Genomic DNA, 18,676 nt, shown 5'->3' with positions numbered 1-18,676 from the left:
AGCACATAATCATAGTACATGCCAGACTGGTTATGAAACTCTGAAGCTGGCTGGCTCATATTACTAAGCAGGGATGAGAATCCTATGGATCTGAATAAAGCTCACTCTTTCCACTCTGTTCACTTGTCAAAAATCTCTGAAAGGGTATTACAAACTCAAATAATTTGCTATACAGGGGCTTGCCAAATTCTAACTGATAATTCAGCATGAGTTTACAACAGGATACAGTAAAAAAACTGCCTATATCAAGATCATGTCCATATACAAGGGCCTCGCTTTAGCTACAACCTGTTAGAAGTACAAAATAAATGTAATCAAAAAAATAACAGCAGTGTGAAATCCAGTAAAAGTCATCTACTGTGCATCCATGCCACTACTCACAACATAAAAAGAAGCATCAATATACTGGCAACCTACAATAAGTGTTATTGAAGCTATCAGTTTACACAAATACTCAGCCCCCTACAGACTTAAACTAAATAACAGTTATAATAAGCTCCAGGACTACAGGTCCACCAGAGCGACAACAGCTTGGAGAAACATTTTAAGGGACATGATGTAGTACAGTGTGAGGTACATAGACTGTGTACGAATGCAGGGAGACGAGGAAGAGACATTGTTTAACAAGTGTTAACCAAGTAGCAGGAGTCTGTACTCAAAATATGGGAAACTGGTGGCATCCTGGCTTTTGTGACGGTGTTAGAATGACGTTTGGGAGTAGAGACTTGTTCTGTACTCTACTGTAATTAAGAAAAGCCCTCACTAGTCAAAGTTAAACTACATTTCAAAATTACAGCAGTTTTTTTCATTTTTTTACCTTCATACATTAATAACTGACATTGAGTCACTTTCATAGTAGTCCCTTGCAATTAGACTATTTTATACTATTTTTACACTAAAAATGCAATATATAGAATTCACTAAAACCCCAAAACACTTCCTTAATTTTTCTAGAGCACTGTATTTGACAGAATATGCACCAGCAATTCAAAACTTGGTGTTGAGGTCTTTGAACAGAGGTATGGGCATGGGTGTGGGCACACTGTCTCACATCTTGTCCATATAAACACAGGTTACGTCTAAAGCTCGTGTCCCTGAACACATTCTCCTTTCCCTGCGCATCAACAATCTGTGAAAGGCCTGTAATAACACTAGTGTCACACCACACACTAATCAAAAGTCACGTGTTGTTCTATTTCACAGAACGCAACCTCAGCAGCATGTACCGTTCCCCATTCCCCTTACCTAGAAAACAGACTGACCATTGCCAAATTAGTGATGAAAGTTGAGAACCTCAAACTCAGTCTGCTGGGGGGTAAAGATAATCCCCAGTGGTGCAACTTCTCTGGTTCATACAAGTGTACAGAACATGCAGAACAACATGCAGACTGAAGTAGACCCGACCAGAGAATATTTGTTCAAAAGCTGACCCTGCTCTCACCATATGGTTAGCTCTTCACTTATCTGTTATGGAATATATGTTTTCTTATTCGGTTACTTGTTATTCACCTCTGGAATTAACAACACTAAAGCCTTCTTGAAAAGCTGAATATTTCAGAACACAATAAAAAGACTTTCCACTTGTGGTATGCTGATAAGGTCATGTGAGCACTGAAAGAAGTGCACTAATCTACTGAAGTCCAGTTGTTTTTGCCACCCTGAGTGAACTACTAGAGGCCTATGTGTCATGGTGTATTCTTATTCCTGAAATGCTACTTTTTCCAAAAGATGATATTTACATCTTTCACAATGCTCTGATAAAGTGAGGGTTTTAAGTGTGTATGTTCATATTTCCATGCTCTGCCAGGTTCTTTCTGTTAGATCCTCTACTCATTTACAACTATGCGACCTTCATTTTCTAGTTTTCAGTTTACCTGAATCACTCCTTGGGCTGAAGGACATTTAAGGCTTCTCATTTAAATGAATGTTTCAAAACCACAGTCAGATCTTTTATTTATACTATGTTAATGAAGTCAAAAGATTAAAGTATGTCTGCATTTACATTTTTTAAATGACTAAATTCTTACATGTGTATCACTTTACATCCTTGAGTTAGTGTACTAAATTGTGCTGTAGTGAAAATTGCACATCTTAAAGGATGCCTTTAAAAATGAGGTCTGTAAATTAATTTATTAAATGTTTCTACACTTTGCTCGGATCTTTCTTTTTCTTCTCTGTGCCTCTGTTATGAGACTTTTCCTTTCTTGCATCAAATACATGAGAGTCAGTAAAAGCAATAAAAGCTTTGTTATGAAGAAGAAAAAGATTACAGTCAGTTTTCCTCGTCACTGTTGTTATTCTGAGGGTATCCAGGTCATCACCAACCTTTGCTGGCCATGCCCTGTCATTCATAAAAGGTTGCTGCTCTATTTCATATGACAGCAATATTAGTAAGTTCTGAGCTGTACTTAAATTACTGCATCAAGGCCCCTACAGGAATAACTCTAGTCCCACTAACAGATGTGCTCTTATCAGACCACACAATTCCTGTAACCTACTAGCTCAGCAGTACTATTCTGAGAGTGGAACTCTCTTATTTCCTGGCTAAATGCCTTGCAATCACTTATGTCAGATACAAGGTAAAGGGTAATCTTGAGTTACAAACTACATGCTCCTGCAGAGTTCTAATACAAGGGCATTTTGCAGTAATGCTGCACTGCTCTTCTTCTTACTGGCTCCCCAATACTCCTTTTATTCTGTTAAGAGCAAAATGCGTGCCTTTTTTAGAATAGCTTTTCTGAAGCCACATGACCAGAAGCCAGAGGTCCATGGTGCATCTGCAAAGGCAGCAGGGAGACAGTCTCTTGAGAAACAAGTGTATGAGTAGAATAAAGATCCTGCAGTGGGGTTTCCAACATCAGAACGGCTAATTCTTGGGACATTAGGACAACTGCAGCTAAATATCCTGCAATGCCCTAGCCAACACTGCTCTACATCTTATTGGGTGGACTGGCAAGGGAAACACCATTACTGCAACAGCAGGCTTAATTGGTACCAAAGCATAGAGACCAAGAGATTGTATCCTACAGTTGACAGTGGAGTGGAGTCACAAGCCTTTATCAGAAGGGGCAATGACAGACCCCCCCCCCCTTAAAGGTAGCACAGAACTCAGAGGAGATATCAAGGAAAGAGGGCCCTACATGGGGGAAGAGGTACAGACCTACCTAACACTGGGGGGCTACTCACCCACAGTCATGAAAAAGTACAGTTTTGTACCTACCATAAATGTAGATGTCCGATAGGTATGCATCTGCAGTCCTTACATATGGGTTTGTCCTGCCTCAGGCAGCCCTTCGGTCAGCCGGATTCCAAAGTCTGGGTCCGGCGTCGGCTGATGTCGCCCTTTCCCCGATGTCAGAGCGCCTGGGGTATAAAAGAGTCAGCCGACACCATCTTCCTCAGTTTTTCTTGCCCCAGATGCCAGGTGCCCTCTAAGGAAGGCTAAATTTGGAGAGATGCAAAAATTTCCAAACATGCACAGTTATATAAAACAAATACACCATAATAGATAACCCCAGCTAGCTATAAGAGGGATAAGTACCCAAGAAATATCACAGAGGGGAAGGAGGGAGGGTAAACCTGACTGCAGATGCATACCTATCGGACATCTACATTTATGGTAGGTATAAAACTGTACTATGTCCTTCAAGGATGCATCTGCAGTCCTTACATATGGGTAGAATACCATAGCTAAGCTGGGGGTGGTAGGATCTAAGTAAAGGATGGTGTAGCTAAAATGCCTTGCAGGACTGCCGTAGCAAAGCCTGCTCTGGATCTGGAATATAAGGGTAAGTTGTAATGCTTGGAAAATGTATGCACGGAGCTCCATGTAGCAGCTTCTAAAATGTCCTTGGTAGCCACCCCTCTTAAGAAGGCTGTGGAGGTGGCTGTGGCTCTGGTGGAATGAGGTCTAATTGTAGCTGGCACAGTTTTGCCATGAAAAGAGTAACATAATCGAATGCAATTCCCTATCCATTTTGAAACTGTCTGTTTGGAAATTGCTTTTCCTTGTATACCAGCAGCATAAGCTACAAAACAGCTGGTCAGTTTTTCTGTAAGTCTTAGTTCTGTCCAAGTAGTAGCACAACTGTCTGTGAATGTCCAAGGTATGCAGAAGTTTCTCCCCCTTGTTTTGTGGATTTGGGAAGAAGGTAGGCAGGTGAATAGCTTGGTTCAATGAGACCCTGGATACCACCTTTGGCATGAATGAAGGATTGGTTCTCAATGAGACTCTGCCCTGATGAAAAATAAGGAATGGTTGAACTGCCATGAGGGCCTGCAATTCAGATACTCTTCTTGCTGAGGTTATGGCCAGAAGGAAGGCAGTCTTCCAAGACAGGAACTGTAGTTCTGAGATGCTGCTGGTTCAAAGGGAGGTAGAGTTAGTTTTTCCAACATGAAGTTAAGGTCCCATGTAGGCAATGGTGGTTTCCTTGGAGGATTGATGTTTTTAATTCCTCTTAGAAACTGCCTTAGGAGAGGATGAGAGAAGACAGGTGGATCAGTATTGTATTCTGCTGAAATTGCTGAAGCATGAATTTTTATGGAAGAGTAAGAAAGGCCATTGTGGAGCATTTCTGCCAAGTATTCCAGGATATGTGCCATGTTCATCACTGTCGCATCTAAACCCTTTGCGGTGCTCAAAGTGCGAAATCTTTTCCATTTTGCTGAATATGCCTTTCTTGTGGAAGGCCTGCGAGCTTCCATGATGATATCCTTCACTCTCTTGGATAGCTTTTCCTGGTGAGGAGTCAAGGTATTCTCCAGGCTGTCAGCCGCAGGGTTTCCAGGCTGGAGTGCAGAGTTTTGTAATTGTGCTGTGTCAGAAGAAGTGGCCATTGTGGTAGAGGCCACGGTTTCGTGCGTGACATGCTCCTTAACAGTTGGTACCAGTGCTGCCTTGGCCAGTCCGGAGCTATCAGAATCACTTTTGGCTGCTCTGTCCTGATTTTCAGTAAGACCTTAATCATTAATGGAAGAGGTGGAAATGCGTACACTGTTAGAGTATTCCAGCTGAAAGAGAGGGCGTCCACTTTCCATGCTTGTGGGTGGTATGTCCTTGAGCAGAATTTCTTCAGCTAATGGTTGTGGTGGGAGGCAAAAAGATCTATGTCCGGCCTCCCCCATGATTGTGTTATCTGAAGGAAGATGTCTGGGTGCAGCATCCATTCGTGTGGATCCATGATATTTCTGCTTAGGCTGTCCGCCAGTGTATTGTCTTTTCCTGGCATAAACTGGGATTGCAGCTCTATATTGAGTTTTAGGGAAAGTTCCCAAAGATTCATTGCCATCCTGCAAAGAGGGTAGGAATGGGTACCTCCTTGCTTGTTTATGTACCACATAACTGTGGTATTGTCTGTCCTTATTAGCAGGTGGCCTTGATGCAGAAAGTGTTTGAAGGCCTCGATTGCATGTATCACTGTCAGCATTTCCTTTTGGTTTATGTGCATGCGCAATTCTTTCTGTGACCATAGTCCTTGGATGCATCTGTCCTCCATGTGTGCTCCCCATCCATGGTCTGAAGCGTCCGTTGTAATGGTTTGGCTGTTTATTGGTTTGCTGAAGGGCAGACCCCTGTTTGACTGGCTTGCTTGAGCCCACCACAGAGATTCCTTTTGAAGGCATGGAATGAGTGGTATCAAAGCTTCTAGGCTGTGACTGTGTTAAGACCATAAACTCCTTAGGTACCATTGTAGTTTCCTCATATGCAGCCTTGCTTGTGGAATCAGAAGAAGGCAAGATGCCATGTAACCCAGGGCCTGCAGGATTTTCCTTGCAGTCAGCTGAGTTTGTTTTGTCAGATTTTCGAAGTAATCCGGTAGTTGTCTTTGTTTTTCTTCTGTGAGAAAAGCCATTTGGGTGGTTGTATCTAGTTCCGCACCCAGAAAAGTTATTCATTGGGATGGAACAAGTCTTGATTTGTGAATGTTTGACTGTGTATCCCAAGGCCTGAAGTAGGCGGATGGCATAATTCAAGTGTTTTACCAAAGTTTGTTGGCTGTCCGCTTGTATAAGGCAGTCGTCCAGATATGGGTATATTTGAATCCCCTGAAGTCTGCAGTGTGCAATTACTGATGCCAGGCATTTCGTGAATACTCTGGGCACAGTAGATAAGCCAAAGGGCAATGCTGAGAATTGATAATGCTCTGAACCTGCAAGAAATCTGAGGTGTCTTCTGCAACTTTGTCTGATAGGGACATGCAGGTATGCCTCCTTGAGGTCTAGAGTTACCAGCCAAGACCCCTTGCCCAGTATGGGAAGGAGTTGCTGTAGGGTCAGCATTTTGAATTTTGGCACAATGAGATAAGTATTCAGTGCGGACAAGTCGAGAATAGGCCTCCATTGTTTTTCTTTTCTTGGGACAAGGAATAGTCTTGAATAAAACCCTTGGCCTTGTTCTGTGAGAGAAACCCTTTCTATAGCTTTCATTCGCAATAGGTTGGAAATTTGTTTTAAAGCCTCTGCCCTTTGATTCGGTGGCAGGTTTGGCATGCCTTTTCTTTTTGGTAATGTATGAAAATGGAACCTGCATCCTTTGTCTATTATTTGCAGTGTCCATTTGTCCCTTGTAATGCTGTGTCAATTTTTTTGAGAATAAAGATAGCTTTCTGCCCAAAGGTGCTTCCAATTGAGCCCTGGTCGGCGGGGTCAAGGTGAAGTCATTGAGTCTGTCCTTGTGCAGCAGTTGTAGGTCCTGCACTACCTCTCTGGTTAGGAGGCTGCCATTGACGTCCTCTGTAGGAGCCTCTAGCTTGCCCTCTACCTCTGGCACGCCTGTTCTTGCCTCTCTGAAATCTCTGTGTGTCCGGAAAGGACCAATTCTTAGAAGGCCAATTTCTACTGAATCTTGGTGGTTGGACCTGGAGGAAATCTTTGACTTTTTGTACAGATTTAGCCTTTTCCTCAAATTTCTTTAAGACCCCCTGAGCAGTGGAGCCAAATAATTTTTGCTTTTCCAGTGGCGCATCCAGAAGCTTTGCTTTAACATGATCTGGCAGAGTTTGTTCTTCAGCCAAGCATGCCTACGTATGACTGTCCCTGTCATTGCTGACCTACATGAAGCTTCCAATGCATCATAACCACACTGCAAGAAATGGTTGCTAACCTGTTGTGAGTTATGTACCAGATCCTGAATTGACTTGCGATCTAAGGGTTCAGGTGAAGACAGTTTTTTATGCAATTCATCTAACAAATAACTCTTGGTACTGTATCATATGGAATTGACAATTTAAAGCCCTCATAGAAAGAGTGGAAGAAGTATACACTTTTTTACCCCATCTCTCTAAAGCCCTGGACTCCCTTTCAGAGGGGAGTGGATTTTTGGAAGTGGCAGTTGCAACCCCTTTTGGGCCCTGGGAAATAGTTTCTGGGTCAGCAGAGTGGGCCTTGTAAAGGAAATGATGTGAGTCCGGGACCCTGTAGTACCTATCGGGTTTGACAGGAGCCGGAGGAAGGGAGTCAGGGGTAATGCTAGACTCAGAGTACACATCATCAATGACATTTAAAACAGGAGGAATAGCCAAAGGTCTATGCTGAGGTAAATGCAAAAAAGTCCTTAATCTCTTCCTGGAATCAGAGAATTCCTGGCCCTGCCATTGGAAATGCTCTCTCATGGAGTGAAGGGTCTCCCCAAAGGACAGCTCTTCAGGAGGGGAGGCCGAGGGAATAGATTCCTCTGCATCAGAATCCTCGTAGGCCGTAAAGGCCTCCTCCTGGTAGTCCGATAGAGCAGAGCCATCTGAGGCCTCATCAGAGGACTGGGGATCAGTGGGCTCAACCCTGGGCCTTTTGTCTAGAGGAGGTTGAGAGCCCCTGTCCGGATGTGGTTGAGAGCCCCTAATTAAGGAAATAAGGTCCTCAGCCAAACTTAAAATCTGTGAACCTGTAGTGGATCCAAGAGGAATTCCCTTGGGAGGCAGAGATTTTGGTTGCTTTGCAGCCTTAGTCCTAGTGAATGCCTTAATGGACATGGATGCAGGAGGCCTGGCTGCTCCACGTGCTGGTGTAGTTTTGTCTAGGGGAATGGTGTCGGAAGTTTCCTGAACCCCGGTCTCTGAGGGAAATTCTATAACCGACTCAGAAGAGGCCTCCGGGGCCGAGGTTGTCGGTTGTGCGGTTTCGACGGTCGGAAGTACCAAGGACTCGGTTTCAGCCAAGACAGAGACACTCGCGGTAGGCCTAGTTGTGGTTTCAGGCGAAACCACGGTCCGCGTGTGTCGGTCCTTGTCCTTCCGTTTTTTGGTTAAATGAGAAGTCGGAGTCTCCGACGGCATATTGTAACAGTAACTAGCCCCAAAAAATTCCTCTGCAAACTCCGCCCGACGCCTAAGAGTGCGTCGATTGAAGGAGGCACAGGCAGTACAGGCCGAGACGTCGTGGTCTGGGCCTAGGCAGGGGAGGCAGTAGGAGTGGAAATCCTTATGAGGTATTTGTTTCCCACAAGTTAAGCAATTATTAACTTTAAGCGTTTGATCTGACATCGGCTGAGGCAAGAAAGAGTCCCCAACGGGGTACTTAGCTTTTGAAGTCTTCGGTAGCTGAAGATACAAGAGCTGGCCGACCGGCACTTGCGAACTGCTTCTGCTTTGGGCACCATGCAGCAAGAAAGACTGGGGAAGATGGCATCGGCTGACGCTTTTATACCCCAGGCACTCTGACGTCGGGGAAAGGGCGACATCAGCCGACGCCGGACCCAGACTTTGGAATCCGGCCGACTGAAGGGCTGCCTGAGGCAGGACAACCCATATGTAAGGACTGCAGATGCATCCTTGAAGGACATCAGTGAGAAACAGAACAAATTTCAAGATTTAAACTCAAAATAGAGTGAAACTGTTTGGAATTTAACCAGAAGCATTCAGTGGTTGGAAGAAAACAGAAACAGGGGAGACAGACACAAGGTATAATGAGTCGGAGAAGGTAAAGACAGCAGCTTTGGGAAAGTTTCACCCACCAAGCTAAGCATGCCCAATGTGCCCAAGTCCAAAAGGTTAATGAAAATGAATCTCCTTAGTGGATGTATGGTATCATAATCTTAAAAATATCTTGTCCCTATTATTAGCCATCACACCAGAGTAGCAAAGTGTTGTGCTCTCTGATCTATGCTGGACCAAAAAGATAATACAGGAGCCAGCTAGAGGAAAATCAGTAAGGGACTTCATCCACCAAGATGAGGGTTTGTAAAGGGCACGTTCTCAGGAAACACTAGAACAGAATCAGTGTCATAACTGCTTTGCACTAAAGAAGCAGCTTTGATCACAGGTTAGATGTGAGTAATGACCTAGGACTCCTCATGCTTCTTCCACAGATACTTATCCAGATGTTTCTGGGGAGCTACGAATGAGTACAAGGCCAGTACATCTTGGGCCTCAAGAATTTTAAGGAGTCAAAAGCAGGTGGTCAGCCAGGAAGGGAAACTGAAAGGGGAAAGATGCCTTATCCTTATTGATCTCAAAGACAAGGCACTTCAGACACACCATACTATGGGGGAAGAGTACAACATTCTCCATTACCCATATATGTGCATTCAAGTGCAGTCTAATTAAAATCCAACAGTTATCAGTTCTTGATGAAACAGATCATACAAGTGAGCACCTGCTTGCTGAAAGAGATGTGCAATGGAAGTTAGACTATTTTTTAATGGTGGAGTCCCTCACCTGTGGCTCAAGGCCACACCAGAATACATGTTTGTTACCCAAGTGTGTAGCCATGAGCTTTTGTCCAGAACAATCTGACAGTTCCCATTCAACAGGAACTGGCCAGTCTTCTGGAGGCTGTGGAAGAATCTTGGGTGATGAGATCTTGGTTTTAAGATCATCCACTTTATGACCATGCAACTCAAAAGGCTGCTCCCTCACAGCAGGGAAGAGGATCTCAGACTCCAGATGCTGGTGCCCCAGGACACAGTCCCTAAGGTAGGAGCCAGGAATGTGCTTCTTCTGGCCCATTGTTTCTCCCCTGAGATACAAGACTGGTATTGGCTTGAGTCCTCACTAAAGGAGATCTCAGAAATGTTGGAGCCCAGAAGGTTTCTTCTGAAATTAATTTAACTCCAAAACGATGATACAATGCCAGTGTGGGCCTTGATTTGTAATCTTCCGACCACATGGAGACTTAGCAGCATATATAAGGCATCAAATATCAAGCTTCACTAATCAAAGCTAAGACTGCAGTCCAAACTATGTGACCAGCAGAAAAAGAACTGCAAGGCTTAGGGAACAACAGAGTTTCTATATCTGATAAGTGGCATTGTTCATGTGCAGGAATAAATAAGCACACATCCCCAGGCACAAAAGCTTGTAGAAACTGCCAGTTTTTGATTGTTGTTCATCTTTTCTACCAATTGACTCATTAAGGAGGGTTCTTTATGTTAAAACAGTTGCATAACCTTTCCTTGCAAGCTATAGGTCCCCCCTCTATGACCCAGGAAACACATACCACGTATTTAAACTTACTGGAAACACTCACCATCCAACCCAATACCAAATTCATGGGTGACTAATTACCCCACTATTAACTGGGAACCTTATACAACACAATATGTACAGGCACAGAGATTCCTGGATTTTGTAAACACAAACTCCCTGGATCAGATTGTCAATACACCAACCAGGGGTGCAATCATACTGGATCTGGTCCTCACTAATATGGAAGAGTGCTGCACACCTTCCCTGGTAATGTCAGACCACAAAATGGTCTCCTTTGAAGTAAAAATAAGGAACTACTCTAAGGCTAACTTCCTGCTATTAAATGAAAACCTGTCAAAATTTCAAGCCCCCACAAACCATGAGACCACTGCTGTCTATGCAGAACTGTTCACAGAAACCCTATACAAGCACGTTAATAGCTGCAAAGAGGCAGCTGTACCCACCAGGAAGAAATATACAAATAACTCAAAAAACAAGCCACCCTGGTGGAATCACAAAATCATTAGGCTGTGTAACAGAAGGAAGAAAATCATTGGGTGCAGCACCCAGCAGGATAGAAGCACTCTCAAACTAAACAAACTCAAGAGGACAAATAAAGTCTACCAAAGCCAAATTTGAGGTAAATTTGGCCTCCCAGGCACAAAGCATTCCTTAGCCATGTCCATAACCCCAAAGGCAATATACAATTGTGTGCAGAGCTCATTGTAAATGGAGCCACCTATACTGAGCCAGAAGGTATAGCAAACCTCCTGGCTGATAAATTCAGCTCCAATTTTACACCCCCCCCCACCTTCCCTCAAGGAAATACCATCAAATATAACTTCCCCTGTTATGACTAGGGAACAAGTCCTTAATGCTCTCTCTAAGGCCAAGAACACTGATCAATGGGTCCAGACAATATCCAGGATGCCTTCTAAATAGCATAAAACATGAACTATCAGGTCTCTGGAATTGCTAGTTAACTGTAGCTTACAAACAGGCTTCGTGCCTCATGAATGGAGAACAGCAACAATCATCCCAATGCACAAAGGTGGGCCATCTACAGACCTTAGACACTACATACCCATAAGTCTCACTAGTGTCATATGCAAAGCCATGGAAAGAATTATCATGGAAATGATTAATAACGATATAGCAAACCTCCAGACATTGGACTCAACCGAGTTTGATTTCAAAGGCAGGTCATGTCTACTCAATCCTGTGGACTTTTTTGAGAAGGTCACCAAAGCAATGGATATAGGCAAAATGGTTCACACTGCCTACCATGACACAGGCCAAGGCATTGTTGACAAACTCAAGAGGTACAAACTCATATGCCACCCACTGGATAGCCAACTGGCTCAAAGACAGGACCCAGGAAGTTGGAACTGGGGTGCCCACTTCTACAAAGATGCCAGTCACAACTCTCAGGGATTGGTCCTTGGACCGCTCTTATTTAGAATTTACTCTCTGAAGTCAAGGTCACTGTCAATGCTCTTTGGCTAGCTAAATTTGCAGATTGTGAATTAGGAGCAGTGATTGAATCTCACACTGACACAAACTTTCTCCAGGAAGGTCGGACACAGAAATGCATAATAGTATCCTTCAGAAAATCATCCACCTCTGGTTAGGTATCACTTTGACAACACACCTTTAGAGCTGATTCAGTAGTCAGGGACTTTAGGGACACACACGGACAGCAATCTAGGCTTTGACCATTACGTGTCGACAGTAATGAGGAAATCATTCTATGTTGCGCAACTTATATATAAAAGTATGACATCTAGGTCCAAGGAAGTCATTGTTCCACTGTATTCAGCATTCATCAGACCTATCATTGAGTATAATGCCCCCTTTGGTATGTACCTAACCAGGCATACCCAACAACTGGAACATCCAAAGCGGTTCCTCACTAAAAGAATGCAGGGCATAAGTACCATGTCCTCTGAAGACTGCCTCAGGGCCCTATCCCTGTATTCTATCTTAAACAACAGCCTGTTGAGAGTAGATCAATGCCTAGCATACAATGCATTGTTAGACCCCACTTTGATGGAACACCTGCACATCCACAAAACAAACAGCACCATAATTACCTGTTCTAAAGACTGAAACATTGCCTGTGCTATAAATAGGACCTGATGGACAGACAGATATGTATCACAGAGACTATCCCTTCTCTGGACAAGGCTCTCCATCCATGTCAGCAGAATTCCTCCTTAACTCAATTCAAGTGCAAGACTGACAACTGGATGGGGAACAGGAAATTCATCCCTGGTTTAGCACCTATGTCTCTAATGGACACAGGAAACTTGTAAATAGTTATCTCCCAGGCCCCTGCTTGTACATGTTTCATCTACCAAACCTCTGCTTACACCAATCAAGGACACAGTTATCAAGGGCATCAGAACTTGTCAGAAATTTCAGATGCATGGCTAGACTTAAAAAGACCATTGTGGTCATTAGCCCAGTAAACACCTATGAAACAATAATAACAGAAGCAAATGCTAGCTAAATCGGTCACATTTGAGATGGGAAAGTATCCTAGAGTTTTACATTTTGGCTTAGCTAGTAACTGTTACTAAATACATTTCACCTTTCAAGTTAAACAAGTAACAGCAACTCAAAAGTATGCACAACAGTAATTCAGAGTTAAGCATTTACAAAGTGGTGCGACAGAAGTCTTAACAGCAACAGCAGTGATGCAGACTTGACTAATGAGCTCAGGCGCTGGAGGATATAAAAGAGGAGACAGGAGTGAGCAGCCAAAAGGTGTCTCACCTATCAAGAGGCACAGCCTGACCCACTGTATCATGCCACCTCTTTAAGGGCTGTTGATGAAGAAACAATGGAATGGTTGTGATGTGTACCATGGTCTGCCAAGAGATGTTTAGAACTACAGCTGAATTCTGGTGGGTGTTTGAAAGCACATGCTTATAAAATGCGCCAGTAATTCAGACTCCATTTCAGTTGTGTGTCTATTAACTATTATGATGCAGGGGAATTATGAAGTGTACAAAACCCACTGATCTTCTAAAGATGGTAGTTGTGATTCCTGGCTCTTTTTTTCCTGTTCCAGGGTCTGTGCTTTCCAGGAAAGACAGCAGAGTGAATGGAAAAAATATGAGAATAACACAGAAAATACAGTTAACATTCAGCATTAAGCCAACCGGTGAAAAACTTACCAATGTAGGCCTGCCGTAAGCAGCTGCTGCTGCAGCCGCTGCAGCTGCAGCACTCATCTGAGGCGAGATATTATGGAGACCTGCATATGCTGCGCCTGGACTGGTCAGCTCTCCATTCATTCCAGCATGTGGCACAATCCCAAAAGGAGTTGGATATGGGCATGGTACTGCCATAGGGGCTCTCAACCCAGATGCTGAAATGAAAACAAAAACACTTGTATAAGATCAGCTATACTAGCAATGCACTCATTAATAATCTTACATGCTGAAGAGCTAAATATTATTTTTATGTAAAATTAAAAATAATAAAAGTGTTTTGCAGTAGTTGTAAAAAAGAAAAAAGACAGGTTCTATATACTCGTATCACTTTCACTAGAATACATCTGTATAAAGTTTAAACCAAAAGCTACAAGTTCAGCAAGCCCAGACATTGTATGGAGTACAAATTCTGTACCTAAGGAGTCCACTGCTGGTGCTTTACTAGGGACAGGTCTCAGCCCTGGAGTAGAGTTGCTGCCTGGTGTTGGAGCATCAGACCGAGGAGTGGGTGTGCTGGATTTCGACACCGGGGTAGTAGATTTTTCATTCTTAAAACAAATTTAAGGAGAACATATTTAATCTCTGTCAAAAAATGAAGCTGGCTTTGCAGCAAGCAACACAAAAAGTACTAAGTCTCAACGCCCTGTTAGAAAAAAAAAAAGTGCAATATGAAAAACAATAAAACATTAGGATGTATTATTGACTGCTCTTTCCAACAACAGTGGTTTCTGAAAATGGTAATAACTGTAAGATCAGAGAAGTCATTTACATAAGTTACAAACACACTTACAAGGCCAAGTTCTTTGGATTTGGAAGATGGGGTACTACTGGAAGATGCAATGGAGGCTGGACTGATAGGGGCATCTTTCTTAAGCAGACGTGTTTTGTCCAGTCCATTTTCTCTTGGTGAGTGTGCAGGACTCCCTCTGGGAGATGATGGATCCTACAATAATTAAAAAAAAAAAAAAAAAAAAAAAATTGTCAGGAAATTCAGCTGACTGAGAGATCACGTCTGCGCCAATAAGATTATTTTTCTGGTTAGCAAAACATTTTTGCCATATGAAGTACAAGAACATATAATGGAATTCCATCAGAGTAATCAGCTAACGTCATGACTGCAGGAAAATCATACTGCCTTTCTTTACTTATCAATATAAATAAATGAGAAGGCATTGTAGGACAACTTAACTAAAATTATATTAATAAACCAGAACATACAGCAATTCAGACACTTTTTCAATAAAACTAAAACAAATGTTCTATTCCAAAATTGAAACATACTGGTAAATGTTTGCTATGACAAGATAATGCCATCTAATTTGTGGGTAATAACTCTACAGAAGCAAGGGTAAAGGCAGCGCATTATTCCTATTAATGTTACTGGAATGTCACTGATCACCTAACAAGGTCCATAAATATAGTGAAGTTCCTGTCACATCTATAAATTAAAAAAAATAAAAGAACAAAAACAAAACTCGTTTGATAAGCCATACTACAATGTGAAGCAGGTAACGTGTGTTACTCAATGATAACAAGCACCTCAGACATTATTTGCTCTTCTGATACTGTAATAGCAAAAGCTGGCCATAATAACTCTATCCCTCCCTAATTTTGACTGGAAACAGTAAGAGGGCACAGTAAGTCAATATTTTTAACAAAGAAAACTGCAATGATTAGAAGCCAAATCATTAACTACAGCAACCCAGCTGAGATCTGCCAGCACTAACTTGCTTAGTTGCTGGCAGAAGAAAAAAAGTAAGTATGGCAAAACACTGTACTTTGTAACACTTAAAACACAAGAATCCAAACTCTGGAGAATTGCTAAGATTGTGCTCTGTCCCTCTTTTTATTAGTGTAGAGATTGTAAGATATGTTAAGCATAAATAATTTTAATTGTGACTACTATACAACAAGAAACAGAGAGTCAAACAATATTCAGGTGAAGGCTTAATACATTAAACGCCTGTCTTATTAATGCACATAGTTTATCCTTTGTCCACAAATGGAAAGTCCAGACACTGCTGCCAGACCCCTTTATTAAACATTATACAGAGCCTCCTTGCTGATAAAAATGCATCACAGACAGCTGTTTAAAAGCTAAGCAGAGTTGGGGAAAGGAACTGTTACTGGGCAACTAACAATGTCCATAAATATAATGAACTCCCTGTCATAACTAGGCATTTAAAATAAATGAATAAAACATACCTCATTAGATACATCAACCACCAAGTTGTCATCACTTTTTTCACCATCACTATCCTACAGAAACAAGGGAAATAAAAATTAAAATTTGGAGTTTGTCTATCCACAAACTATTTTCAGCCTGCAAAAAATGTAAATTGGTATGAGAAACACCACTGTACTACTATACTGTATATGTCAAGATCTCATCTTTAGCAATCTTACTCCATTGTAGGATTCTCCATCAAGCACCAGAATTATGGAAAAGTTCAGATTCTAGTGGCACATTATTTAGATGTTCCCTTCCATACACCATCCTCTGTTACCTCAATGTACAGCACAAGCAAAAAACAATAATTTAGAAATAAACATGTAGTTGTTATAACAGATCTCTAAGGAGTGGTCCATCTTCAGTTACTGTCAGAATTGTACACCATCAACCATTAGTATCTCTCAGCAATTGGAAGTCTTCAGGCTGTTCAGCCTCTCCCCTGACTCCAACCATTCTGTTCAGCTTTTATCTTTGCAGTTCTTTGTTTCACAATCTTAGTTTTTCATCCAGTATCTACTCTCAGACAATTCCCCTCAGGTAATCCCTGACAGGGGAAAACACAAACTTGCCGGTAGTAGCTTCACTGGTGCCAAGCAGAAGGGAGCTCTGGCTAGCTTGCTTGTCCTGGGCCTTGCACAAGAGTCAGATTCGTGAGAAATGGTACATAGATGGACCCACTCTTACAAATCCATGTCAGGGTAAAGTACATAACATTTGTAACTTATTGGACTGAGTCCCCACCAATTTAAATGGGTGAGCCTGGCTGTGAGAACACTCCCTTTCATCACAAAAGCCCCAGTGTGGTTTGTGGTTCATGCCCTGAAGTGATATCCAGCTTGTAGTATTTGGTAAAAGTGTTCGGGTTTGACCTAGTGGCTGTTGTGTAAAAATGGTCAATACAGTCATCCTTTCAGAAGTTCCCAGAACTACCTACTGCTCCGGTGGAATGAGATTCTGGTGACTCCAGAAGGCTGTGCCCCTCGGATGTAATAATATCCAAATGGACAGGCTGAGCTTGGACATCAGGGAGCCACTCCTCCATGGGCCGTAGGAAATGAAGAGCCAATCGCACTTCCAGAAATCTTTGTTCCTTTTAAAACAAAACCTGGAAATTCTGTTGACATCCAACCAACAGAACCAGTGTTGTCCTCCATACTGGCAGTTGGGGACAAAATTTTGGTATGTTAACAGATTGGTTTAAACTCGATTCCTTGACAATCAATCTGAACCACAAATGAGGTACTGGTTGTAAGCATTACCATATCCTTACCGAAGGTGAGATGTGATGTTTATTCTGATAGCCAAACAGGTTTCAAGAACTTCATGCTCTATGTTAGTGACTACCAAAAACAGTTTACTATGACAGAAAATAAGCCTGATTTTGGATGCAGGTTCAAAGAGTGATTTTTGTCAGTATAAAGCTTGGGGGGGTGTCTGTTCTGATACGTTCAGGAAGGTTTTCCAAACTTCCAGAGATGCTACACAAAGCCATATTGATCCTCATGAAAATATTTAGAATGGCTGCCAAATGAACTTTGATGGCTGAATAGTAGAGGCCTTGCTCAAAATGCTCTGCTAGGTAATACAGTATTTGGTTTAGAGTATGGAGCTTTACATTTAATGCTACTGGGGAGGTCTAAAGAATGAGCCTCTGACTTGCCCCCTCAATGTTTTTTTTTCTGTTAAGGGCCTTGGGGAAATTTGAGGTTGAAAAAAAAAGTCCTGAAAAGGGCTGCTACAAAAAACAAATCTGTTAAATAACCCTTACTACCCACTTAAAGCTAGGCAAAAGGCGGTATAGTAATCATTCCAAGTTCAAAATCAGATCTTTTAATCATGATGATGGATGAGACGATCAGGATAGAGAAAAAAGATCTTATTTTGAACTTGGAAATTGTTCCTTTCTTTATTGAGAGAGATTACACATTAACCAGCATAGGATTACTTTACCACACTTTCAATGGCTTGCAAAACACTTTGGCCTAGCTCTAAGTGGGTAAATAACAGTTATTTAATAGTTCTGTTTCTTCTCCTAGCAGTCTTTATCAGGACCACCCTTTTATTTTTTTTTGCATTTCTCCTTTTCCCTGATTTAGGAGGAAGAGGTTGGGACAGGCAAGACCTCTGTCTATAGGAGTTTCAATGTTTTTGAAACATTTAAAATTGGAGAAGCCAAGCAGACAGCTAGAGGGTGTTGAGGTCCAGCTGATGTCATCCTGTGAGGTGTGTGTGTGTGTGTGTGTGTGTGTGTGTGTGTGTGTGTGTGTGTGTGTGTGTGTGTGTGTGTGTGTGTGTACTAAAAAGGGGAACCACACCTTCCTGAGCTATTCCTGTACAGCAGAAAGAAGTGGATTATTCCTTGTTAGTGACAGAAAGTACTATGGCCATGCTCTATATGTGCCTAGCTAAAGGGCTATGGGGATAACTGCTCAGGATGTTAGCAAGGACCCATCTGTGTTTCACATATGTTGATAAGCAAATGGGACTTAAAGAAAGACAACTTTGGGCTATCATGCTCTGAAAATGCTTCCCTTCCTTAGGACAGATGTGCTACTGTGACTGAACTGATAATGAGGGGTGAAACAGAAGTCAAGTTGTGTTTGTGGAGACACCACGTTAGGGCTTTGTTGCAGGAAATTACCAAGACTATCCACTGAAACATGCTGTCCACGCTGGCAGCACTGCTGGAACAGCAACAATGCATAGGTCTCCTGTAGGTGTACCTCAGGTACCATGTGGATATAGCTGTGCCTATGGTACCACATGGATGGTAGCTGCCAAATAAAAAATTACCTGTTCAGCAGTGGCTCACTATAAGG

The 18,676-nt window shown here is 42.4% G+C and overlaps 1 protein-coding gene across 8 annotated transcripts in view; it reads right to left on the bottom strand.

Annotated features, from left to right (window-relative positions):
- The window catches only part of TLE4 (TLE family member 4, transcriptional corepressor), a 617,928-nt gene that overhangs the window by 150,911 nt on the left and 448,341 nt on the right, over positions 1 to 18,676 (bottom strand). For all 8 annotated transcript variants that reach the window (XM_044060884.1, XM_044060882.1, XM_044060883.1 and 5 more), the window contains 4 exons: positions 15,830 to 15,883; positions 14,415 to 14,567; positions 14,040 to 14,172; positions 13,586 to 13,779 (listed from right to left, as the gene is read on the bottom strand). In XM_044060884.1, coding sequence (XP_043916819.1) covers positions 13,586 to 13,779; positions 14,040 to 14,172; positions 14,415 to 14,567; positions 15,830 to 15,883 — 534 coding nt within the window. The remainder of the gene's footprint in view (positions 1 to 13,585; positions 13,780 to 14,039; positions 14,173 to 14,414; positions 14,568 to 15,829; positions 15,884 to 18,676) is intronic.

The sequence above is a fragment of the Protopterus annectens genome, chromosome 2.part0 (genome assembly GCF_019279795.1).
Source record: "Protopterus annectens isolate FY-2018-M chromosome 2.part0, PAN1.0, whole genome shotgun sequence".
NCBI classification, from domain to species: Eukaryota; Metazoa; Chordata; order Ceratodontiformes; family Protopteridae; genus Protopterus; species Protopterus annectens.
Note: the sequence above shows the minus strand (reverse complement) of the source record. Positions and strands in the feature narration are given on the sequence as shown.